General features: G+C 50.6%; 12 protein-coding genes across 12 annotated transcripts; 7 read left to right on the forward strand and 5 right to left on the reverse strand.

The window, feature by feature from the left end:
* Positions 1-2,703: 2,703 nt before the first annotated feature.
* Positions 2,704-3,569, forward strand: MYCFIDRAFT_79801 (uncharacterized protein; the record flags this gene model as incomplete). Its single annotated transcript, XM_007931702.1, has 2 exons — positions 2,704-3,161; positions 3,224-3,569. The coding sequence occupies 2 exons, from the start codon at positions 2,704-2,706 to the stop codon at positions 3,567-3,569; spliced, it is 804 nt and encodes a 267-aa protein (XP_007929893.1).
* A 510-nt stretch (positions 3,570-4,079) lies between these two features.
* Positions 4,080-4,280, forward strand: MYCFIDRAFT_34725 (uncharacterized protein; the record flags this gene model as incomplete). The annotated part of the gene is made up of 1 exon (XM_007931454.1): positions 4,080-4,280. The coding sequence occupies one exon, from the start codon at positions 4,080-4,082 to the stop codon at positions 4,278-4,280; it is 201 nt and encodes a 66-aa protein (XP_007929645.1).
* Positions 4,281-4,876: 596 nt separating this feature from the next.
* On the reverse strand, positions 4,877-6,298 carry MYCFIDRAFT_51024 (uncharacterized protein). The gene is made up of 4 exons (XM_007931535.1): positions 6,211-6,298; positions 5,878-6,139; positions 5,399-5,819; positions 4,877-5,322 (listed from the first exon to the last, which is right to left on the reverse strand). The coding sequence occupies exons 1-4, from the start codon at positions 6,221-6,223 to the stop codon at positions 4,942-4,944; spliced, it is 1,077 nt and encodes a 358-aa protein (XP_007929726.1). The 5' UTR covers positions 6,224-6,298; the 3' UTR covers positions 4,877-4,941.
* Positions 6,299-6,691: 393 nt separating this feature from the next.
* MYCFIDRAFT_87462 (uncharacterized protein) lies at positions 6,692-7,343 on the forward strand (the record flags this gene model as incomplete). Its single annotated transcript, XM_007931703.1, has 2 exons — positions 6,692-7,114; positions 7,162-7,343. Coding segments are annotated over exons 1-2 (495 nt in total), but the record flags the coding sequence as incomplete, so codon positions are not given.
* Positions 7,344-8,577: 1,234 nt separating this feature from the next.
* On the forward strand, positions 8,578-10,362 carry MYCFIDRAFT_143607 (uncharacterized protein; the record flags this gene model as incomplete). The annotated part of the gene is made up of 3 exons (XM_007931704.1): positions 8,578-9,054; positions 9,108-9,316; positions 9,399-10,362. The coding sequence occupies 3 exons, from the start codon at positions 8,578-8,580 to the stop codon at positions 10,360-10,362; spliced, it is 1,650 nt and encodes a 549-aa protein (XP_007929895.1).
* Positions 10,363-10,495: 133 nt separating this feature from the next.
* On the reverse strand, positions 10,496-10,971 carry MYCFIDRAFT_79796 (uncharacterized protein; the record flags this gene model as incomplete). The annotated part of the gene is made up of 2 exons (XM_007931705.1): positions 10,496-10,514; positions 10,583-10,971. 2 exons carry the CDS (start codon positions 10,969-10,971, stop codon positions 10,496-10,498), a joined length of 408 nt encoding a protein of 135 aa, XP_007929896.1.
* Positions 10,972-12,404: 1,433 nt separating this feature from the next.
* On the forward strand, positions 12,405-14,741 carry MYCFIDRAFT_87461 (uncharacterized protein). Its single transcript, XM_007931706.1, has one exon. The coding sequence runs from the start codon at positions 12,486-12,488 to the stop codon at positions 14,535-14,537; it is 2,052 nt and encodes a 683-aa protein (XP_007929897.1). The 5' UTR covers positions 12,405-12,485; the 3' UTR covers positions 14,538-14,741.
* An 87-nt stretch (positions 14,742-14,828) lies between these two features.
* MYCFIDRAFT_190127 (uncharacterized protein) lies at positions 14,829-15,729 on the reverse strand (the record flags this gene model as incomplete). Its single annotated transcript, XM_007931707.1, has 2 exons — positions 14,829-15,371; positions 15,445-15,729. 2 exons carry the CDS (start codon positions 15,727-15,729, stop codon positions 14,829-14,831), a joined length of 828 nt encoding a protein of 275 aa, XP_007929898.1.
* A 277-nt stretch (positions 15,730-16,006) lies between these two features.
* On the forward strand, positions 16,007-17,539 carry MYCFIDRAFT_34240 (uncharacterized protein; the record flags this gene model as incomplete). The annotated part of the gene is made up of 2 exons (XM_007931428.1): positions 16,007-16,412; positions 16,506-17,539. The coding sequence occupies 2 exons, from the start codon at positions 16,007-16,009 to the stop codon at positions 17,537-17,539; spliced, it is 1,440 nt and encodes a 479-aa protein (XP_007929619.1).
* A 66-nt stretch (positions 17,540-17,605) lies between these two features.
* Positions 17,606-19,789, reverse strand: MYCFIDRAFT_177748 (uncharacterized protein; the record flags this gene model as incomplete). Its single annotated transcript, XM_007931708.1, has 12 exons — positions 17,606-17,738; positions 17,762-18,241; positions 18,271-18,339; positions 18,371-18,548; positions 18,588-19,081; positions 19,114-19,189; positions 19,260-19,319; positions 19,345-19,388; positions 19,427-19,485; positions 19,518-19,629; positions 19,660-19,706; positions 19,742-19,789. 12 exons carry the CDS (start codon positions 19,787-19,789, stop codon positions 17,606-17,608), a joined length of 1,800 nt encoding a protein of 599 aa, XP_007929899.1.
* A 149-nt stretch (positions 19,790-19,938) lies between these two features.
* On the forward strand, positions 19,939-22,372 carry MYCFIDRAFT_177749 (uncharacterized protein; the record flags this gene model as incomplete). Its single annotated transcript, XM_007931709.1, is given in 11 exon segments — positions 19,939-19,965; positions 19,988-20,970; positions 20,995-21,185; positions 21,217-21,358; positions 21,391-21,584; positions 21,634-21,696; positions 21,776-21,868; positions 21,922-22,046; positions 22,066-22,258; positions 22,304-22,318; positions 22,353-22,372. 11 exon segments carry the CDS (start codon positions 19,939-19,941, stop codon positions 22,370-22,372), a joined length of 2,046 nt encoding a protein of 681 aa, XP_007929900.1.
* A 516-nt stretch (positions 22,373-22,888) lies between these two features.
* Positions 22,889-24,254, reverse strand: MYCFIDRAFT_156405 (uncharacterized protein; the record flags this gene model as incomplete). The annotated part of the gene is made up of 1 exon (XM_007931710.1): positions 22,889-24,254. One exon carries the CDS (start codon positions 24,249-24,251, stop codon positions 23,022-23,024), a length of 1,230 nt encoding a protein of 409 aa, XP_007929901.1. The 3' UTR covers positions 22,889-23,021.
* Positions 24,255-24,548: the final 294 nt, after the last annotated feature.

The raw sequence follows: 24,548 nt of genomic DNA on the forward strand, positions 1-24,548 counted from the left end.
TCGAGATGTGCATCTGCTATTATCGGAGTCTCTATACGATATATTAGTTCTGTTTAGCATTCTAGGCAATTCGCTATAGTACGCAAATGTGTGTGCTACACTAAAATCGATAGAATATTTATACTAACACCTATATTAGATCGTACGACCCTCGGTTAGTAACTACGAGTAACTACCGCCTCGAGATATTGCTTAAATGTCGAGAACTTAGTCTTTGCGAGGTTGCTAGTATAGTACTAAACAATTATACGCGAGAAGACGTCGATATAGATATAGATTTAGATGCTAAAGAAGGGGTCGAACTTATAGTATATATCGACAGACTATATATCGTTAGGTCCGATTGCTTTTAGCCGTCTATAAGTAGGCTAGAAGCGCGGTGCGTAAAGTCGTCGCTCGATAAATAGTGTCTCGTCGAGCTTGCGGGCGATCTTATAGATTTAGTCTCTATAACTATAATTAGTATACTACTCCTAAAAGAATCCGAAGTCTACTATTTGTCTATAGTATATAAATGCTGCGCTATAGATAAATCGTATATACTATATCGTAACTTCGATTTAGAGTCCTCGAGGCGAACAGCTCTGCTAACAATACCTTAGCCTAAGCAACGATATACTGCCCTTTTACTTCGGTAGTAACGGCCGGGATAATAATGCTAACGTTTTCGCTATAGCATATATCTAGTATGCTATAGTATAAAGGGAGGAAGTCGTATACGAGTCTTAGATACGATGCGCGTTAGTATGCTACTCTTCTACCTACGAGATCTAGAGGGCTCTAGTAGTAGTGCTAACGCTTTATCTATAGTATAGACGTAGTATACTATAGGGAAATTAAATAAATATACTAACCTGCCGATAAAGTAATTCTTCCTACGTAGATACCTAGCGAGGGCTCGATATCTACTATCGTACTTAATACTAGACGCAATAATAGTACGAAGTACTTGTTTAATTGCTTTCTTAACTGCTAGACGGTTCTTAGGGGGTACCTTTCGTAGAAGACCTATTTCGCGACGTAACTGCTAATACTGCTAGATAGAGAGGCGGAAGCCTTTAGCGTATAGCATCTCTACGGTCTTCTTATCGCTAAGACTATAGTATCGCTAGAAGTTGTCTTTAATATAAGTCTATAGTTATTTATCGCTGTTTATCCGCCTACTCCTTATAGATAGGCCCTATTCTATAAGCCGATACCTTAGTAGACGCGGGTTTAAATCTGCACCTATTTCTTTATAGATACGTATACAAAGTGCTACGAGCGTAGTCGGCTTTTCGGTATTTAGGATATACTAGATAAGCGGTCGGTATAGCTTAAGATCGATACGGGTAGGCATAGTATATATTTCGCTATAGCACGTAGTAAATAGGTCGGATAGATCGCGAGTCGAGTTTGCGAGTCGATATCGGGTAGGTCGTTTACTATAGTACGTTAGTTTAGGTTAGATAAATCTTTCGGGTTTCTATATTAATTATATATTATTATCTAAAAGTAGGGATCGACGATAAGGTTCCTTTTAGTGTAGCACGCAATTTACGTGCTATAGGGAAAGGCCGGACACTTAGAAACGCTAAATACTTAGAAACGCTAAATACTTAGAAACGCTAAATACTTAGAAACGCCAAATACTTAGAAACGCCAAATACTCAAAAACGCTAAATACCCGATCACTCGATTACTCGATTACTCGATTACTCGATTACTTAGGTTTGTTATAGACTACGTTTAGGCTCCTAGGAAAGGGACGCGAAATGACCACGCCAAGTCGGCCTTGGTCGGCCCGAGTGCTGGCCGATGGTCAAGACAGTCAGGTACTACAAAACACGCGCGTCCGAAACAAATTCAAGATGAGAGGGAGTCTGCAGACCACGTTCCTCTGACGCTCTTGGCAGCGCCGTACAGCTCAACGCCTGCGCCCAAGACAATTCTCCGCGTACCTGCATATGTCACCCAGCCGAGACGGTCTTCAGCTTCAGCCACTCCTGTTATATTCTGCACCCAGGACCTGTATCGACGTGACACCACATCCTTTCCCATCAGGGCAGCTACAGTTCTCAAGCCATCTCCCGAAGAGTGCTGGGATTCACCAGCCACAAGATATCGGAACAAGTCGTCCGCAGGAAGGGTCGTTGCACAAGATCGGCCAACAGCGCGATGTTTACATTGCGTTGTCCAGAACACATCACAAATGTCGACGCTTCTACAATAGAGCTGAAAACACTCTCTCTGGATTAAACACTGACCTAAGACTTGGAAGAGCTTGTCATGTGTGCAGATCACCAGCGTTCGACATCATCGATTGATGCAGCTTCTTGGCCGTCACGGGTAACTGACGACCTCCAATATTTCAATGCGCCAGTTGAGGGCGTGTCGTGGAGCCGTATCCCGTCGTACAACAGGCCAAGGCTCTTGAGATGCACCAAAAATGGCGAAAATGATCCATTGTACGGGCCAGACAATGGTGAGAGGCCCCCACTCATCTCCATTGCACGACACGAAGACGAGTAGCGACATGAAGGCCATGTCTGTCCCGGCCTCCTGGTCAATCGTACACCCTCTCAATATCTATATCTATCGCCATGGAGACAGCATTCGACTCCACAGCACTCTCGCTCTACATCATTCTGTCGTTCTGCTGTTCTGCTGTTCTGCTCTGCTTTCCTGCCCTGATTGAAAACCCTCTTCTATCTTGATACCAAGATGCACGCTGCTCTCACTACTCTCCTTTCGCTTGGGCTGGCCACCGCCGCCCTTCCCGCTCCGGAGCCAGCATGGGCGAGACCACAGGCATACTCTCATGGATTTGGAGGCTTGGGCAAGAAGCGTCAGGATTCGCCGCCATGCAACGACACAGCACCCGCTCCTACGGCAACCGCCTCAACAGCACCTGCTCCAGGCACAACCGGGTCGCCAACTCCAGGCAATGGCACCGAATGTCCTGCGCTGGAGCCCTCCACATGCCTCACTGAAGCGCAAGCCAACGACGCCGCAGAGATCTTCCAGTCCCTCATCAGAGCCTACACCGACGAACTTGCTCTCGAAGCTCTGACTGAAGACTTTATTGACTACTCATCGGCCGTCAACATTATCCGCAACAGAGGCAACGACGCTCCATTCGTGGTCAATGAGGCTTCATTTGTCGGTCGGGCTGCGTTCATGTATGTCTCCACCAATATCTCCCCCCTGAGAAGTCGTATGTACTGACTAGCATACTACACAGGGCCGCCCAGGGTGCTCAACCTCTGATTCCATTCGACCTTTTGGGCATCCGCTACGGCTGCGACTTTGTCACAGTCCGATGGCAGACTCTTCGATCCGCACAAGGTCAAGCCACCGAGAGCAATGACATTCCCGTCGTTGGGCTTGGCGTGCTCAACACCGTTCCAGACAGCGACAACATCTACGGCTTCCGTGTGCAAGAGCTCTGGTCTGAGTTCAACTCTGCAGCTTGGCTTGTCAATAACGGTGTCTTTACACCTTCTGCAGTCACCACAACTCCGTTCCCAGAAGAGACTGCTGCTCCGGAGAAGCGCGCCCCGGCACCATGGGAGTGGGCTGGCATCTAAGCGTTGATGTCTGAATGATTGATGGCGTATACGAGGGTGGTGTGAGGATAGCAGTGCAAGATAAGGTAGCCAAGGCTTTCGTCGGAGGAAACAGAGCACATTATCTGTATGTAGAGTGTCGCATTCACTTCTTCAAGAGCACAATGCTCTCTTGCTAATTCGAATCCTTGTTGGTATGATCGAATTGTGCTCCTAGATAGACCAAGTGTCAAACGTCCGGGCGTCTCGCAGCTTCAAGCAATTGGGTGCACAGATCCATATCTGAAGGTTTTGGTTCAATCACACGGCGGCGAATGAGATCAGTTTAGCGGTAGTCTGTTAGCCCTTGAAGTGATTCATGTCCAAAAGAAAGAGCAAGAATGCTCCTGCACAGGCACAAATATCGGAGCGTGGTCTACAGTCCGGAATTGAGTTCAACACCCCTGCTCTTACTCATCAAAACTCATCCACCATCCTCCTCACTCTCACAACACCAAACCCAGCCTCCACGCAAAACACATCCCATCCACCATGTCCCTCTGGCACTCCTACCGCAGCCTCTCCCCACGAACACGTTTAATCATCGGCGGCGGCATCATAGCCTACGCAACCGCCGGCCTCTTCCTCTCCGACAAAGCCGAAAGCTTCTTTGGATTCACACCAAGCGAACAAGACAAGCAAGCGCTGAAAGACGCCGTGCCGAGAGTGCAGTTTGTTGAGAAAGAGCGGTGAAAAGATGCCGCGAGATTTTCATCGCTTGCTTGCTCGGGACAAGGGCCACACGCGTGCGCAGATGAGCATGATATGGCAAACCACAACAACTGGACGCTCAGAATCTCAGCACATATAACACAACACACTCTCCAGCAGCATGCCGTAACCACCACCAACCTACCTACCTCCATGTCCCGCCTCCCAACCCCCTTCCACCCCACCCGCTCCGAGAAGAAATCTTTCAACAAATCCACCAAAAAAGTTTTCAAACGCCTAACAGACGAAATCGCCTCCGAATCCGACTCTCGCCCAGAAGCCCAAACATCACGCTCGTCTTTTCAGCAGCTTCGAGATTTAGATTTGGATTTCGATTCGCACGAAGCTCTAGCATATGAAGAGCGGAAAGCAGATCTAAACGATGATCCTCGAATGGTTTTAACGGATGCGATTATGACGTTGATGGAGTTGCAGATGAAACTTGGGAAATTGCATGCGGAAGCGTATGAGGAATTGGAGGAGTGTTTGAGACGGGTAATCAGGTTGACGAGACGGAGGGGGAGTAGTCATGCACATGCAAGTAGCAAGACGGAGTGATGATGGTTGGGGAAACAAAACAGAGGAACGTGCTACGCTGAAATGGCATAAATTGCTAGAAATGCATGGATACATGTCCTGTCGTCTAAAGCTTGCTCCTGGTCACAACAAGGGAATTGCTTGCGCTGATCACATCCACGGCTTGGCTGACCATTTCATCAATGATAGCCTTGGCGGACTTCTTCTCGTTCGTTACAGCCGCGGCCTTACCCATCAAGAATGGTCGGGCGTTGTCCATGGTGTCATCGTCGATATCGTCACCCATGCGCTCAATGTCCCATTCTACTGGGATCGTGCCCTTGGAGGTCAACTCCTTGATCTCGTTCTGTCGGTTCTCTTCCCAGTTTTGAATGTATGGGTTATTGCGGACACGGAGTGGTCGACCGGTGAAGATGATGGTTCGGATGTTGTCGTCAAAGCCGGCGGTTCGGACGGCTTCCTGGTGAGCGCGGGGAGCACCAGCTTCCTGTGGAAACGTATTAGCGGTCATGAAAAAGGCATGTAAATGGGGTGCGAGAGGATCTCGTAAGCGGACTACTCACCTCTGAAAGCACGAATCTTGTACCAACCCAGACAGCCGAGGCGCCGAGAGCGAGAGCAGATGCAAGAGATTGTCCGTTGAAGATACCACCCGCTGCGACCACTTGCACGGGCTGACCGGTCATTGGGCTCTTGTGTCCCTTGACCAGGCTGGCGACAGTTGGGATGAGGATGGATGTTGGGACATCTCCAGTGTGGCCACCACCTTCACCTCCCTGTGCGCAGATCAAGTCGGCACCGAGCTCAAGGCACTTCTTGACGTGCTTGGGGTGCCCGATCATGTTCATGTAGAGGATGCCGTTCTTGTGAAGCTTCTCGACAACGTGCTTGGGTGGGACACCGACGGCGGAAACGAAGAGACGGGCACCTGAATCGATGGTGATGTCGATGAGTTCGTCGAGCTTGCCCTTGGTGTAATCGTAGCTATGAATGAACAGTTCAGCTTGCTGTGCTTTGATATCGTATGCCGCATGTTTCATACTTGGTCTTTCGTGCGCTACCGCCGACCTGTGGGAGCAGAAGATCGACCCCGAATGGTGCTTTCTTGTCTGTGAGGAAGCTCTTGAGCTCTGCAATCTGCTCTCGAAGCATGTCTGGTGTGTATCCGACACCACCGATGACACCAATTCCGCCTGCGTTCGTGACGGCTGCTGCGAGCTTTGGGCCGGCGGCGACGTTCATGCCCGCAAGCATGATGGGGTGGTTGATCTTCAAGAGATCGGTGGTGGCCGTGCGAATTTGCTCTGCAACGCCGTGTCAGTGCTCCATTCATTTGCATGTGATCGAGACCAGGCGCGGGACTGGGGCTGCTTACGAGGAGAAGCCATGGCCGCTAATGTGTCCCTGTATTGGGAGTTAAAGGAGTACTGCGTGATATGAAGCTCGTATGATGGACAGCAGGAGGAGTGAGTGAGAGAAGTGAAGAGGAAATGGTCTCTTAGAAGGCGGGCGGAGGGTGATGGCTGAGAAGTTGCCGTGCCTCGGTACTGGTCGTTTCTGCCGACACGACAAGCGCCGATCGATGAGCCGTTCTTCCAGCTCTGGCGGAACTCGTGGGGAATTCCACGTGAACCTCGATGAGCATCAGCAGATCAACGATTCTCTATCAATATCGTGGTCGCTGAAGGTCCTCCGGGCAATCGCACATCTTGTCACGGCCAAAAGAGACATGTTCTGGTCTCGGCTATCTCGGAGACCCTGGCAGCGGCACCCACGCCGCTTCGGCCCGAGCCGCTAGCGTCCGCTTTTTCTCACGTTCAACTTCGTTCAACTTCGTTCAATCTTGCACCGAAACACTCATTCCATCGCTGGACGACACATTGGCCATGAAAAACACGCTGGGCATACTCGAAGTTCGCTCTTGCCCGTAGCAACAACGTGGATCGTCTCTCTTGGCCCATCGACATGATGTTGCCCCTACATGGCATCCGGCGTGGACCGCGTCTGGTTCGAATGGGCAAGCCAGCTCGTGCGTTGCTTCTCACTGCCCAAAGAGACTCACGAAATTTCTCGAGAGTTGGGATATGGCGAGAAAACCTGGTCACCCCCTCCTTTGAGAACCCGGGCTCACTACCATTCAGCTGGCCGAAAGATGCGTCTGATGGGGCACGGCAGCAGCGGGCCGAGGGACAGATCGGCACGCATCGTGACATTGTGACGACCCAGACAAGACCCAGCGTAAGGGCTTCGAAAGGGAGCCCACATGTTCGCGTACCACTGTTAGCAAGCACGATCCATGGCCTGAGACAGTTCTAACTCGTGGCAGATCGCAAGAATTTCGGCAGGTTCTGGGGTTGCGCAACCTGTACTACACGACACCCTTAATATACGACAACCGCACGCCATCTACACACAATGTTGAAGAAGCAATCAAACGACGCACAGTTGAAGAGTTCGATAAGACTTGCAGGCATTCTGGCCAACAAGGACTCTCAGCACTTGCAGTTGGTACGGCGCACCTTCAACAAATTCTGCCCCCTAACCTATTCTTGAAAATGAAAATTGGAACACGAAAAAAGAAAACACTCTTGAGTATCGAAGCGTCAGGTCAGCATACGTTACCTTTTATCCGCCTCAGCCTCGGGAGCATGCACGTTCCAAAGGTGCAGGCACGAGGTGCGCTCACCTCAGACGAGACTCCATTTCGTTTCACCGCGGTTCTGCATGCCACCGCGCATTCACAACCACAGTCCAAAACATCGATCACTTCGACACTCCTCCCCGGGAAAGAGGAGATCAGCTTCCTGCGCAGCACCTGCAATATGGTCTTGAGTCGTCTTTGTTCCGATATGCAGTTTGAGACTCCTTTAGCAGCATGTCGAAACTTTGCGGAAGCTCTGCTTCGTGTTTTGAGGTTTCGCACGCCCTATATCATTCTGACATCAGTCAAGCTTCTAGCAGAAGCAATGGGTGGCGGTGGAAACGAATACCTCGTTCAAGCTACCTGGCGTGATTCAATCGATGTTGTCACATCTGTCGCGGAGACGAAGAAGCGCCAAGTAGATGTGGCAGTCATCAAAGACGGAGTTGCTGGTCAGGACGATGCAGGAATTGCCCCGCAGAGTGATCAGGACGAATTTGAGGTCGCCGACAGCAACGTGCCCCTCAAGTCAGCGGAACCATCCAGTTGGAGTCGCGAGATCTTGCAATCGACTAAGCGTTGGTGCCATCTTGATTCTGGTGCGTCTGAGAAGGTGGTGTCTGTATTGGATCCTCAACGAATACCGTACGTGCCATGTTAATGCCGTCAAGCTTTCACTGATATCTTCTCAGACTCGATGCTGCGAAAAGACGCTTCGGAACTCCTTTTGTAAACTTCAAAATCGACTGGTGCCCTGAGTCCATCTCAAGTCTAGCGGATCTAGATTTCATCACAATCCTCAATGCTATTGAGGCAGCATTGGAGGCCGCTGGAGACAGCAGCGTGGCAAGTCTCGTCTGTGCTGTGGAAAGCGTCGCTAAGAAGCTTCCCCACGTCCACCGCCTGCAGGTCGACTTGCGATCTCATGCTGAGTCAATATACCAATGCAGCACGGCAAGGCCAACCGTTGCAAGAACCCTCTTCAAGGTGTCCACAGTCATGCCAGACACGCCGAACGCTTCAAGTTCATTCCTGGTGTGCCTCCCATCGATGGCGCTTTCCGCGACAGTACAACCTAAACTGGATTCGTCTAGCTTTGAGATGTTGGATATAGACTCTTCATCCGTTTGGAGCCCCGCGGATCTGGGACACTGGCTCAAGGAGGATATTAACGACGTGGCCAAGGAATTGTATGCACGCCACTATGAAATAGCCAGTAGTATTGTTGCCAAGAATCACTTCGCATCTCGTTACGAAGTGGTCAGCACTGTGGCCAAGGTTGCGAAAAGCTCTGCAACGATTCTTAGACTTGCGAAGACGATCAGGATCTCGGCCTCATCGCCTCCAAAAACCGGTGTCCTGCACGCCAAAACCTCGGCCACGGCCACGGCAACGAGTCATGTTGACGCTTTCATTGCACTTGGCAGCAATGTCGGAGATAGGCTGGACGCGATCGAGCAAGCTTGCGTTGCTCTCGAGAAAGATCATACCATACGCATCCTTGAGACGAGTCCCCTCTACGAAACCAAAGCCATGTACGTGGAGGATCAAGAGAGCTTCCTCAATGGCGTCTGCAAGGTATGCTGTGTACCTTGATTTTTCTCATTCGTATCATCACTGACATGAACAAGATTCAAACAGATCTTTCGCCAATGCAGCTCCTAGACCACCTGCAAGCAATAGAACACGACCTTGGTCGGGTTAAGATAATTGACAAGGGTCCTCGTAATATTGATCTGGACATCCTCACCTATGGCTGGGATGTCATCCGAAGTGACCGCCTGACCGTCCCACACCCTTTGATGCATGAGCGTGAGTTTGTGCTTCGGCCGCTGTCTGAGTATGTTACCGCTGATAGCCATATTCAAGTCTTGGGAACTAACCGTGTCCAGCACTTCAGGAGCCTCCTTGGCCGTTGTGAGGCTGTCTCCGAGAAAGTGGCAAACCAGTCTTCAATGGCTGCACGAACTTTCACCATTGGAACCGCCAATGTATGCGATGACGCCTCTGTCGCCTGGCTCTGACTCGCTTCGTCCTCTGAAGCCTCAGCGACGCACTACAGTCATGTCCATCCTGAACGTAACGCCAGACTCCTTCTCGGATGGCGGAGACAACCTTAGCTCCGACATGGAAGCCTTGAGACAAACTGTAGCAACGCACATTGCCGATGGCGCTACGATCATCGACATTGGAGGTCAATCATCTCGCCCGAACGCACCAGACATCACCGCCGATGAAGAAATCTCCCGTATTCTCCCAGCGATCGAAGCTATCAAGTCCCTTCCGGAGGCTTCAAACATCACCATTTCAGTCGACACATATCGAGCCTCCGTGGCTGAAGCCGCAATCAAAGCCGGAGCGCATATCATCAACGATATCTCCGCTGGAACCCTCGACTCAGAAATGCTCCCAACAATCGCCAGACTACGCTGCACATACATCATGATGCATATGCGCGGCACACCAGCCACCATGCAATCCGAAGAAAACACTTCCTATCCGAATGGCCTCATCCGAACTATCGCCTCAGAACTCCAATCCCGCCTCCAAGCAGCACAAGAAGCCGGCATTCGACGCTGGCGCATCATTCTCGATCCTGGCATCGGATTCGCGAAGACGACGGAACAGAACGCTGAGCTGCTCGGCAACTTCTCCGAGCTGAGGAATTGGAGTGGCTTGGCGACGTATCCTTGGGTGGTGGGGAGTAGTCGGAAAACTTTCATTGGAAACTTGACGGGCGTTGCGGAGGCTAAGGAGAGGGTTGAAGGTACTGCTGCTACGGTTACTGCTGCTGTTGCGGGTGGGGCGGAGATTGTGAGAGTCCACGATGTGAAGGAGATGGGGAGGGTTGTGAAGATGGCTGATGCTATGTATCGATCTGGATAAAAAAGGGATGGGAATGTGTTTTTTGCATAGCATGGACGTTGCAAAATGGGCATATTAAGGTGCATTGGAACGAATAGCATAGAGCATAGCGCTGTACAGTCTGCGATGTAAAACACGCTGACACGGGAGGTTTCTAGACGTAGTTCGATACCCTGCGCCAGGACATGATCAGCAAAACATAGACACTTCGACAGAGAGAGGAGAAAAGGCACAAACTCACTCCACCAAATTCCCATCCGGATCCCTACAATAAACACTCCTCAACCTCCCCACCGCCCCCGTCCTCTCCACTATCTCCCCATCCTCCAGCACCTCAATCCCATTCTTCGCCCACTCCTCCCGCACCTCTGCAATCGGATGTTGCGTAATAAAACACAAATCCTCACTCCCAGGCTGGACTCTTGCAGCTTTGGGTTCAAACTCAGCCCCCGATTGATGGAGATTTAGTTTTTGGGACCCAAAGGTTAAAGCGTGTCGTTCGATGCCGTCGTTGCTAAGGAAGGTCTCGTGTTTCATGCCGAGATGGGTGGTGTAGAATTCTAGGGTTTTGGGGATGGAGGTGCAGGTTAGGACGATGTGGTCGATTGAGGTGACTGTGAAGGGGGACATGGTTGTGGGGGGAATGAGGGGTTATGGAATGGTACGGATATGAGTTTCTGGTGATGGAGACTGAAGTGCCGGCTGATTTTGAATGTTGTGTACATTCTTGATTGGGTAGAAGGTGAAGTGCAAAGGCAGCTGGATGTCCGTTGTCGGGAGAAGACGTCAGAAGTGGGTCTCTGCGGAAAGCTTAATTTTGTGCTTCAAATGTTGGTCTAGATCTTTGTTCCTTCTTTAATATCACGTCGATGCAAAGCTCTCCCCCTCTCAATGCTTGGCCATGCTGAGCAATGCAGAAGCTCAACAACGATGGCCTCGGTGCCGCGAAGATGCAGGTAGGGTGCCAAAATCTGTGCTGCGGCGATCGCTGCTTTCCGGCCAAATGCGGTGTACGCTGTACGAAGCCAATCCTGACGGAGAATATGCTGATGAGGCATAATAGACTGAACGATCAGCTATTCACGTTGTCACCGAATTTCGACCTTGATTGTTTTCGACAGATTCAGTGCTAACCAAGATAATTACTGGAGCTCAATCTCGTCAAGAAGCAAGATGCTTTCAGGCCTCAGGTCTCCTTTCATCATCAGAAGGCAAGTCATCACGCGGGTGGAATGCTGAACATACTCTGTGGAATATGAAAAAGATGCATGGCACTCAGAGCGACAGCATCATGAAGAACCAAAACACAGATCCAAAGCAGCATGAGCTCAGCCCGCAATCCAGTTCCCACCCAAACGATCCATTAAATTGGCCCAGTCGCAAGGATAATATGACTCTCGCCGTTATAGCCTATCTCGCTTTCCTCCCAGATTTCGGCAGTAGTCTAGGAGCTGTACCATTGCTCCCGCAAGCAATACCATGGAATCTGCCACAAATCGTCGTCGATAAGCTGTTCGAAAAGGTCGCTTGGCACAGAAATTGCTGCAGTAAGAGTCGCTGCTAGAATGATCATGAATTCCATGGTTGCTTTGTTGTGGCAAAGACTGTCTGAGGTCGGATACTTGTGCGAGAGTGAATGGACGTAAGTAAGCAGTTGACCAGACTCCCCTATTTTTTTTCTCTCTGCCATCGTACAAAGGTGATATAGACACTTCGTCCGATTTTACCGTGCCGTAGACGTTAGCTGTCGCCTGCCGTGCGATCTATAGTGGACATTCTTGTACCCCCTCTCGGCTTGAAACCTCACCTCGACGACTGTTGTTGCTCCTGAATGCGTGATGGGTCGTGAGACGCTTTCATCTGAGCCCGTGATGTCTATGAAGTGATAATTCCGTTCGACGTGTTCATGTTCAGGTTCATGTCCAGTGTTGTGAATCTCGTATGAGCGATTGCGGCGCTAAATTTAAACTTTTTCATGGATCACCGCGCGAATCCTTGCGCTTGCGTTGCACAGACGATTTCGACTCTGCTTTTGCCTCAGGACTTGGCACCGCAAACCTCACACCCACTTCGCCCACCATATTCTTCCGACCCGCCGCGAGGCCACCTTCGATGCTGCAACATATGCGAGCCCCCTCGTCGACATGGTCTCTGTTGCGGCACCCGTTGGCGCCATGCCACCGCCTCCAACCCCCATCACCAAGCGACCGACGATCGGCTTGAAGCGCGACTCATCATACCTAGATACCGACGACGAAGCAGGATTATCCGTCACCACGAAAAGGCTGAGGTTCAATCCTGAAGTGCAGATCAGAGAGTATGGACTTGAGGGCGACAAGTCTGAAGCGCTGGTGAGAGAAGAAGTGCGGTCTGCAATCGACAAGCATCTCGCGACCACAGACCACAGAGACGATACGCCGTATATCAAACTGCTGGACTTCGTCGGGCGAGAACCTGCGGATGGCGACGCTCCCAGCACAAAGCTTCTGAAGAAGTATATCGATGCAATCAGTGGTCGCATAGCAGTGCTGGGTGAATGCAGCAAGCTGGTTATTGCTATCCTGGATCTTTCCTGGCTCGGTCGCGATGACGAGTTTGTGCAGGTTTACGGGAAATTCCTAATTCTGCTTGGAAGCACATACTCCAAGTTTGTGTCCCCCACCCTCGAGAGACTGGTATCGCATTTTGAACGCTTGCCTGCATCAATGGGCAGACTACCATACGAGGAGCCTGTCTCGCGGGCAATCATGTTTGCAAGACTTCACGCGACCATCGAGAATCTTCTAGAACGCATACCCATGGCCAGTAAGGTATTGCTGAGTCAGTTCGGACGCCAATTCCCAGATGATCTGGCGAAGACCAAGATCTATCTCCAATACCAAAGACAAATCTTGCAGATCGCGAACTTAAACTCAGTACTCCATGGCGGAGTCATCGAGCTGATTATAAGGCGTCTGGTTAACATCGACGTTCAGATCCAGCGCGACATTGAAGAATTGGAAGATGACGCGGAGGAACAGCTGCTCCAGAAGCAACGACAACGTGGCGATGCTTTCGGCGGCGCTGAAGAGGACGACGACAGTGAGGATGACTCCGATTCTGAGTCCGAGATTACTGTCACTGAAGAGGAGCAAATGTTGCAAAACTTACGCCTGAAAGTCGCGAATATGGATGGTACTCAGGTGATCCTATTCCAGCACTACCATCGACTTTTCTCGACGAATCTGAGCCCCGAAGACAACGATGCCTACAACCAGCTTTGGTCGCACTTCACGAGCTTTATCATGACACACAGATGCAGACATGCGCAATTCCTGCTCTTCCATTTTGCGCAGACATCATCCGCTTACGCCTCGAATTTCATCAATCGCTGCATCCAGATCACCAGCAATAAAACCGCAGCACCCAACCTTCGACTGACGGCTTGCGCCTACGTGGCTAGCTTTGTCGCCCGTGGCTCCCACGTCTCCAGCGGCCTCATTCGCAGCACCTTCATGCAGCTCGCCGACTTACTCGAAAGCTTGCGCCAAACGAGCGAGCCGCAGTGTATTGGACCTGACCGAAAGAGCTACGGCATGTACTATGCAATCGTGCAGGCTTTGTTATACATGTTTTGCTTTCGGTGGCGGGACCTCGTCGTGCGCGACCCGGGCGACATGATTGAAGAGGACATTCTTGCAGAAGGTCGAGATCTGGCATGGTTTCCCGGAGTGAAGGAGACGCTACATCGCAACATTCATTCTGTGCTGAACCCACTGAAGGTATGCTCCCCACACATTGTGGGCGAGTTCGCAAAGATTGCAAACCACTTGCGCTTCCTCTACGTCTTCTCATTGCTGGAGCGTAACAAGCGTATTCGTCTGAGTCAAGTGCCGTCGTACTTCAAATTAGGCGGCACGATCGACATTGGCAGAAGGGAGACGGCATTCGACCGCAAAATTGGCGAAGCTCATCATCAGCTAGAAGCATATTTCCCATTCGATCCCTATCATCTCCCACTGAGCAAGAAATGGATCGAAGGAGAGTTCAATGCGTGGCAACTGCCACGAGGCATGAAGCAGGAGGACGACGAAGAGGAGGATGATGATGAAAGTGGTGAAGAGGAGGAGTATGAAAGTGACGAAGAATCTCTACCTGGAGACCTTACTGTGCAGCCTCCAGTATCTTCGGGAATACTGGCCATGAGCGGCAATTGAGATTGAACGGGACAATGACTTGAAAAGTGCAGCGCTATAGCATCGGAGTTTGGAAGGGATCCCGTGAAAACATTAGCGTGGCGTTGGGTCCAAGGAGGAAAAGACGCTCTTCTTTCATGAACATAGCAGCGTCTTGACTTGAGCATCAGCGCATCTGTCGTCACTTATATACGATGAATGAAACGACAATCGCGTGCAGGTTCCAAACAGGTCTCATTCCACATGTCCGAACCTCCCTCCCTCCTCCACAATACACATTACCACTTCCGAGCTCTATCCTCCGTCACTATCTCAACCACTCTTCTTCGCAGCCTCCAAATGCCACTCCATCACCTTCTCAAAAACCCCCTTCCCATCCCTCTCAATCACATCCCCATGACACGGCACAATCCTCTCAAACCCCCACTCCGAAATCCTCTTCATACTCTCATTAAACTCCCCCCGATCCGTCGCACTGAGCGCATACCACAGCAACCTCTTCTGCCAAATCGCCGTCCCTTGCGTATTCTGCAGTCCAATCACGAGTTTCGTGAGAAGCCCGGTATTTGCCGACGTAGAGGTCTTGGAGAATTGCTCTGTTGCGGGTAGGTTGAAGAGGAGGTCTGCTTCGATTAGAGTGCGGGAGGGTTTGTGGTGGAAGATCAGTTCTTTGTTGGTGTGCGACCAGACGTATTCGGTTTGGAATTCGGAGTCGAAGGGTGGGTCGACGGAAGGGGGACTGGGGTCTGATTTGCGGAAGAGGTGGAGGTTGGAGGCGGGGAGGTTGGAGTATTTTTGTTGGGCGCGGAGAGAGGGGAGGGTTTCTGGGGCGAGGATTTTGGCTTCTGGGTAGGCCTGTAGGTATGGAGGTTGGAATTAGTTTGATGGATGGAATGATATGTGGATGGAGGTTTGATGGCTTTCTTGCCTTGTGCCAGCTTTCTAGAAACATGTGATGTTCTTGGTCTAGTGCTACGAGGTATCGAACGGTTCCCATGTCGTTGGTTTCTTTCTTGACGGTTTCTGTCAAGGCGACGGGAGAGAATACGGCTAGAGATCCGGTTGCCATTCGTACGATTGTGCCTCTTCCGCCGATTTTGATTCTTCCCATGCGGAGGAAGGGCGTGCTGCAGGTCATGATATCGGGGGTGAGTTTGCGAATTATCATCACCTTCTCTGGGTCGGTTGGGATGAGTTTGGATATGTTGGACATGGTTGCGGTGTGATGTGATGTGGATGAGAGAAGGGTATGTGAGAGAAAACAACTTATCTTCTGCGCGTCAGCTTCACGCCATCGGTATCAGCATCAGCATCATCCATTACAAACCAAGCAAGAACAAACGCGATCGATACAACGACAAGAATTGTTTATACGACGTCACCACCGCGTTGCATAAGGTTTCACAAGGGCGGGAAGATCCGAGCCTGGGTCTTTGATGTCGACTTCCATTCCACGCCAGCAATCTTTCTTATCAGCAACAATGGCTTCAATGGCTTCTAAACGGGCCATTTCGCGTCTGCTGGAATTGCCTCCACCCCTCCGCCGCAGCGTGTATACAGCAGCAACATCATCACCAAAACAGCCCGAACTTTTCGATCTCGTATGCATTGGAGCTGGACCAGCAGGACTTGCTCTCATATCCGCCCTGCAATCTGAGCCTTCCACCAAGAATCTGAAGATTGCTTTGATCGATAGCCAAGAGCTGAGAATATCTACTGCGAATGACCCAAACTCCTTCTCAAATCGATGCTCTTCGCTCACGCCGTCTTCTCTCCGCTTTCTACATCAAAATGGAGCTTGGAAGCATATCAATGCATCGCGAGTACAGCCTTATCACGGAATCGATGTCTGGGACGGAGTGAGTGGGAGCAAGATCCAATTCGACCCATCAGATCGTGGCAGCATGGGCATAATGGACAGCATTGCGCAGATGATACCTGGGAGTCGGTTACGGGAAAGCAGGAGGAAATATGAGATGGACAATGCAGACACGGTAGCGACAATGTGCGAGAATGCAAATTTGACGTCGGCGCTCTTGCAACAGCTCAAAGAACAAGGAGCACAGATCGAGATTTTGGACAAATCCAGGGTGGAATCTATACAATTCGGACCTGGGCCAGAAAATGAGCAGTCGCTTGACCTTTCTCAATGGCCAGTCGTGCATCTACCAGGCGACAGAGCTATTGCTGCGAGGTTGTTGGTAGGTGCTGATGGTGCCAACAGTCCCGTCCGGCAATTCGCAGGCATTCCAAGCCACGGATGGGACTATAATCAGCACGGTGTCGTAGCAACGCTCCAGCTTGATCAATCTTTCCACGGGTACGACATGCGAACGGCATACCAACGCTTCTTGCCCACTGGTCCTATCGCGCTCCTTCCACTTCCGGGCAATAAAGCTAGTCTGGTCTGGTCCATCCTCCCTCAGTACGCGGCAAAGTTGAAGCAGCTCTCGCCAGAAGACTTCACATCAATGGTCAACGCCGCTTTCCGTCTAATGTTTGTCGACATCAAGTACCTCTTGACAGAAGCATCGGTGGATCCGGCAGACGAGCTTGCCTGGCGAGAACCGAACACTGTCTCCAGCGATACAGGTTTGCCTCGCAACTTCCCCCGTGTTGTCGGCGTTCAAGGAGGGACAGTCGCGTCTTTTCCATTGCGCATGCGCCATTGCTCCACCTATACTGGTCACCGCATAGCACTTATTGGAGACGCCGCACATACTGTCCACCCGCTAGCTGGTCAAGGTCTGAATCTGGGACTGGCCGATGCTGAGGCTCTCGCAAAATGCATCGTGAATGGTGTAGAGCATGGAATGGACATTGGTAGCTGCTGGTGCTTGGATGACTACAACGCAGAACGTTGGGCTGCGAACAATGCCATGCTTGGTGTAGTCGACAAGTTGCAAAAGCTGTATTCCGTCGGCTCAGGACCGGTGGTATGGGGAAGAAGTCTCGGACTGGATCTGGTGAATAGGTTGGGTCCGCTGAAGGGCGCTTTGATGGGAGCTGCTTCTGCGAGCTGAGCACTTGGAACGTGCCGGGAACGAGTGCCGGTCGAACTTCAATCAATGCCGTACGTACGCTGGCCTTCATCTGACTAGTTCCTGAACCTCCTCCACTTGCTTAAAGTTGCATCGAGAGCATTTCGGCGGCAGTGATTCTTCACACCACTCGACATCCCCGTCAAAACTGCTGGCCATCACGAGTACCTTGACACAACAGCTGGCCTCTTCTGCCATCCTTACCATAGTTCCAGCAATTCTTTCCTGCCGCGGGAGGTGGAATGACATCTGTCTACCCGATCCAGGACGATGTACACTGTCTCTTCCCTTGCAAACAGCCCGAGAGTCATCATTGCGATTTCGCCCAATACTTGATACACAGCACTCGGCAAAGCATTGCCGCGTTCGTGCATATATGTATACTTTTCAATTGTCGCACATAAAGCATTCAGGAAGTCGCCTTCGCCTAAAGCGGATTTCCTCCACCGCAGAAGCTGCAGAAGGAGTTCCGGTACCGCATCATGCGTATTGGCTCCCCTTGAAATATCGAATATGTACGAAGCGCATGCTTGCGACTGTGAACCGAGCTCTCTGACCAGACATATTGCAACTGGTGACATCCAGCAATGTCTAGCCAAGGACAGGTAGTTTCTGCCTACGATGATCAGCACAGCTGGCTCCTGCGAACTTTTCCATGCTTGGAAGAAATACTGCTCATGGTATCTGGCAATGAGCGCTGGCCACATATTCACAAGCAAGCTTTGATGCGAGCGATCAAACTCAAGGCTAGCGTTGTGGTCGTCCAGCTTTTGGGAGTGCGACTCATGCGTCTAGAATGAAAGGCGGAACGACCTCTGAATTGTCAGCAGATTGCGATTCCCGTTGTCCTCCTCAAGGCGAGCCACCATTTTCGTGAGCCTTTCGTTCTGTTGTCTGATGTCGTTCACATTCTTGATGGTTACCTCCTCGCACTGCAGACGCACATCGAGGATCGCCAGCTGGACATTGTCTGCCATTTGCTTGAAAGATTCTGGATCGAATGCGGCGACCAGTCATCGACGGAATCCACGTTGAAGATAGTGTTGGACCGCTTGAATCGTAAGTTCCATGATGGACGCATACGCAAGCATTATCTTCTTGATCAGACGACGTTGGTGCTCATCTTCTTCTGCGAAGATCTCTTGGTACATCCGAAATCCAGGCAGGCGATCTTTAATGCTCGCAATGGTGGAGGCAATCAAATCATCTATATCACTCTTGCTTTCTGCGACTGTAAAGAGGACACTGATGATCCCAATGGCTAATTCTCCGTACGGTCCGGCTGCTTTTACGATTGCCACAATGGGTCCAAAGTCTTGCAAAAACTTACTTGCCGCCTTTGAAAAGTCCTGATATCGCTTCACCCACAGTCGCCAGCCTCTTTTGTGTTTATCATCCCAGTCTGATGTCGCCGCTTTCGATTTGTCGACCCAAAAGGCTGCTGACGAATCTAGCTTCATGGCTGCCTTCACGTCTTGAGTCGCCCGCATGCCACTCAATTTGTTATGGACGTCAACCTGCAGCCTCTCAACATACTGGACACGCTCCCTGCAAACGTCAGACTGATCATGGCAAATTCGATGTGCCTGAAATACCATTCGTCCTGCGACAGATCGTATCGCAGACCATTTCCTGCGAATTGCATTGCATCGAACGAAAAAGCGCAAACGCTTGGTTATCTAAAGAATAGCCTACTTGTCACGAAGGGATGGCGCTTCATAGTTCATTGGGTACTGGGACTGACGAGAAGGCTTTGGAAAAGCTTCACATCAGCACAAGCGGCTTACGTCTATCAGCCTCAGCTCCCTGACTTACTGCATAACCGCTGCATCTCAACCGCAGTTTACCTCAATCTATCTAGGCTTCAACAGCATGTGGCTGCTCAGGATGATACTGTACAGCAGGGACCGTTCTCCGCATGCAGCGCGCTACAGACTACGATTGGAACAGTGCTCCACACATTGATATCGATTAAGCATGCAACGGCCCAGGTGTGCCGTCCAAGATTACAGCTACTACCAGGGTCATTATGTGAGAGGAGCTCGAGCTCAAGCTCAAGCTGAATGAATTTACTCCGCGATCGTGTAACGTCGAGACTGCACAATAAACTTTGCTCGAGACCACTCCATCTTATCTCCAGTGAGACAGACTACGGCAATTGATCAGGTTGGATCGCGTTCCAACCAAAGCTTTTTCATCGTGAATGAATACCTCGGTAGTCAGTGTTACCATCAACACTAAAAGAATAGCAACGTCGCTGATTTATATAGACTTCTCTTGAGGCCAAACTCGAGAGACTCGAGCAGAAGATACTGGATCTTGAGCGAAAGTATGCCGCTGCAAATTAGGTCCCTAAGTCGGAGGAGGCATCGGACTCTGTAATGCACCCCACTCTTCGCAAGTCCTTCGTAGCACTGATTTCAAGGCCAGGATGATGAGACTGAACATGCAGACGTACCGTCGCCCACAGGGAAGCGGGAAGACACTGCTTCGAAACATAGTGTTCGCATAGTGACATCTAGGCTTGATATCAAGTCCGGAAATCGGAAAGGCTATGGCGAGCCAACAACGCCACAGGAACAGGGGTCAGGAGATCAGTTGGAGCAGGCAGTCTTACTACGGAAAGTCCTCGATGATCGCGATCTCCATGGAGAGATTGAGATTTATGATTCTGCCTTGAAAGACCTACTTCACGACCTGTTGCGCCACTATCCACGTCACTGGGCGGTTGACGGGACCGAAGACTTCAAATCTCCATACGAGCCTCTGATCTTGAATTGGGATCTTCTATGGGCAGAGTCAGGAAAAGAATGCAAAGACGAAATGCCGACACGGGCAAAGGCAAGACAGTGCCTACGGCAACTGCTAAGCGCGATCCTACAAGGCTCTGGCGACGCGAAATTGGACTCTTATCTCGAAGCTCACCAGTCGTTAAGAAAGCAGAAACATATCACGTTCCAAGCACTTTGGACGATCTTCCCACCGGGAGCGCTTGTATGGACTCAGCTCTTTGCCGGCACGGATCAGATACTTGTTGTCTCCGGACCGAAAAGCAGACCTTGGCCAAGGGAAGGAGGAAGTCTTAGATCTAGCCAACGTGTTACCTGGGCCCTGAATTGCATGGCATACGACTTTGATGGCAACGCGTTTCGACGTAAGGAAGTGACGATTCATTTCGATGTCTTCGAAAGCATCAAGCCAATGGCATCTCTCGCGGCCTGTCCATTGGCCTTATTGGAAATTTCTCGGCGAGACGACATCAAGGCACGGCTTTTGAAGAGGGGTAAACTCTTCCGAAGGTACTGCGCAGTGGACGGCAACGATAATATGTATACTTACACCGGCTCTGCACTTGTGAAAAAGCAGGTCAGCAGTGGTACGCGTTCAGATGATGACTACACCGTTAGTACACTGTGACCCATGAGCATTTCGAATAGCAGCCTGACACGAGAGCAGAGTGATAGCGACAGTGGCTCGGCATTCCGACGCTCCCCATTCTCGAGCTCTTCCGGGCGGCGCCAAGAGCCACTGTTTTTTAAGAAACGCCGATGTCATGGTCGATTGCCAATCATATTTCCAATATTCGAAGACGCCATTGAAGATCGGAATAGCAGACATCTCGGAATTGGTGAATGAATGCCATTGCAGAGAATGCGAAGCGAATGAGACCCTGAAGCAGCGTCTGAGAATACATTACGATCAGGTCGAAAAGGGAACCGACTTCTCGGAATGGGACGAAGTCCAGCTCATGATGTGTCCCCCACGAGTACTTGGCTATGCGCTGAGGGAGCACAGCTTGACGTGGAGTGCCTTGGGCAAATCGAACAGCAGAGCTTCAAGCAAGTCATGGACAAGCTGCATTTCGACGGCGCAGACAGTGGACTGAAGACGAAGGAGTTGCTATCCCAGCTGGTCAAGAATCATAGAGCAGCAAAAGATGTCGAGCGAGGATCTCAGAATTATGAAGTCGATAACATCGTTGCAGAGAAGGGCAAAGGACTTGTGTTCCTGCTGTACGGCTCGCCAGGTGTCGGGAAAACAGTTCTCTCCGACCTAAATGCTTCTCAATAACGAAGCTGAATATTCTGTCCGCACAAATGATCGCACGCGTCGCGAGGAAGCCGTTGATCTCCATTTCCGTGGCGGACGTCGGTACAAATATACTAAAGATCGAGAAAAGACTAAACGATATATTTAAGCTAGCTACGACTTAGAAAGCAATCCTTCTCATGTACGTCATATCGCTTGGGCAAGAATTGCTGACAAAAAGCCTTTCTAGCGACGAGGCCGATGTCTTCTTGCAAAGCAGACGTCGCGAGTACGGTAGCCCGTTAGCTGAGAGTAGCGGCCTTATATCTAGTAAGTCGAAATCAAGAAGCACACACCTACCCCCACCAAACCTGACACGACATATACAGTATTCCTCCGTTTCCTCGAGTACTACCGCGGAATCCTCTTCCTAACCACAAACCAAATCGCCCAATTCGACGTCGCCGTGCAATCCCGAGTGCACGTGGCCATCAAATCCGACGATCTCAAAATGGGTCCAAACGATCAGAATCTTTATGGATTTCATCGACCAATACCATAACAGAGGCGTCGTAGGGAACTACGGTGCCATCAAGGAGTATGCGGAAGAAGAGCTGCATACGAAGAAATTCGATGGTCGCCAGATTCGGAATATTGTCAGCATTGCTATGGGTCATGCGCGCGGAGAGAATTGAAGTGGACAGTTGGAGTTGCAAGAGGGTGGTGTGGTATGTGGAGAGCTTTAAGAAATGATTTGTATGGGCAGATGATTCAGTAGGGGATTGATCAGGCTGATGCTAGGAGGCGGAAGATATAGTTTTTTTTTAAGTTATAGTATTTTGAACTAGGATAGAGGCTTGTCGAGGGTTAGGAAAATCTTATTCTAGTATACTATACTTATAGGTAATTTAATTTGATAGAAGTTCTAGTGTTCTACTACGTTTACAGTTCGCCCGATCTAGACCTAGTATATATATTATACAATACGATATACAATTGCCTTATATAAGAGTCTTAATATAGTATAAGCAAAACACAGCTATAGCCCAGCTTCTTTATTATTGCAATTCACAACACAATTGTATATATATATATATATATATATCGGCATATATACGTGTTTTGACATCACATGGCCGCATTCAAGCTTGTTTGTTCATAGAGACAGACGTACGTCGGTGACGCAGCTGTGGTGTTGCCCGGGGGGGAACGATTCAAGTGCAATCGACGTTCCAAAAGCCACGACGACATCGAAAATATGGCGACGGCAGAGGCTAGTGACGAGAGAAGGGGAGTAGTATAGGTCGTGTCTGATCAAGCATAACTAACATCCTGTAGGTCTGTACTATCGCGTGCGCTGGTGCACTACCTTCTTGCGCATCGAACCTCTAATAAACATGAGCAGAGACGGGAAGTCTCGCGAGAATGTCCTGAATCATCGCCTGTGATCATCCACAACCACTTCGGCCGGATCGTCAAAATTGTCCACCTCCTCAGTGCTGCCACTATGTTGACTTCCTTCGTCTTCATCTGCCGGCTCTATTCGACGCAAGGGCTCAACACCTCCTCTTCGGCCAAAGAAGTCGTCGGTTTGCAACCCCCTTACGGCGTCCGGGTGAATTCTTCGATTCATGTTCTGTCCATTGGTCCTTGCGTGCTTAATGTACAGGCGGATGGGCACCATGGCAGCGTCTCTGCACGCCTCTTTGATGTCTGATCCCGACATGCCAGCAGATACGCGTACAAGCACGTCGAGATCAAACGCCGGCGATCCGTTTGGAAGCTTTCTATGGTCAATCTTGGTGTCGCGCAACGTAAGCTCGTATATCTGCCGTCTTTGTGCGGCGTTGGGTAGGCTGATTGGGAATTTCTTGGGCATTCTTCTCAAGATGGCTTCGTCGATGTCTTGTATTCGATTCGTGGCACCCAAGATGCATATTCTCTGCATACCGCCTTGGGCTGTAGACGATGCAAGACCATCCCAATGTGTCATGAACTCAGCCTTCACCATTCCGCTCGCCTCGTGCTCTCCAGATCTGCGTTGCCCGAGGACTGCATCGATCTCATCGATGAACACGATGGCGGGCTGCAACTTCCTGGCTAGAGAAAATACTGCAGCGACCAACTTGTTGCTGTCGCCATACCATTTCTCGGTGAGGGTCGAGATGTGCAGGTTGATAAAGCAGGCACCACTTTCGCGTGCGAGCGCCTTGGCAAGCATTGTCTTTCCACAGCCCGGTGGCCCGTAAAGCAGCACTCCACTCGGCGCTGTCAGCAGACTGCTGTGGTTCGCGTATAGATGTGGCATAGTAAGTGGATATATCACGCTTTCCCGCAGCTCTTCAATAATCTCGTCCAGGCCTCCAATATCGTTGAATGTCACGGGTATGTCACTTGGGCTCACAACCTCCATGGCTATCGACTGCTCGTACTGATTCAGTGTTAGATGCTCCTTCGGCGGCCGCTCGGCGTAACGTCTTCGATCCTCATCGTCTTCGTCGTCGTAGAAATCGTCGTCGTCGTCGTCGCCGTCGTCTCTTTGATGCTTTCGGAATATCGATTGTATGTGCGACGATGCGGCCAGCTCTTTCTTCTTGGCGTCGGCCTTTGCGCCTGCTTCGGGATCCAGTCTCGACATGATATTGCGCACGGCAAAGTATGCCATGAGTGCCTATTGCTCGCGTTAGCACCATGCTGGCAGTAGCCCAGGCGGTTGAGGTCGTACCGTCGGCACGACCAGGGCCAACTCCTGCAGTATCTGCAGCAGTCGCTTTTCTGTGGCCCCCATACTTGCGCCGTCCAGTCTGCGTAGATGAATAGACGGATGTTGTGTGTGATATGAGAAGACTTTCACATGCTGCACGCGAGCGCTCGTGCGTGCTCGGCTTGATCGTGATCGTGATCGAAAGAACAGGGTGGCGCTTGCCGAAGCTCGGGTCCTATGACGCAGCCCCCTGTCTGC

Source organism: Pseudocercospora fijiensis (assembly GCF_000340215.1).
Source record: "Pseudocercospora fijiensis CIRAD86 unplaced genomic scaffold MYCFIscaffold_8, whole genome shotgun sequence".
Classification (NCBI taxonomy): Eukaryota; Fungi; Ascomycota; class Dothideomycetes; order Mycosphaerellales; family Mycosphaerellaceae; genus Pseudocercospora; species Pseudocercospora fijiensis.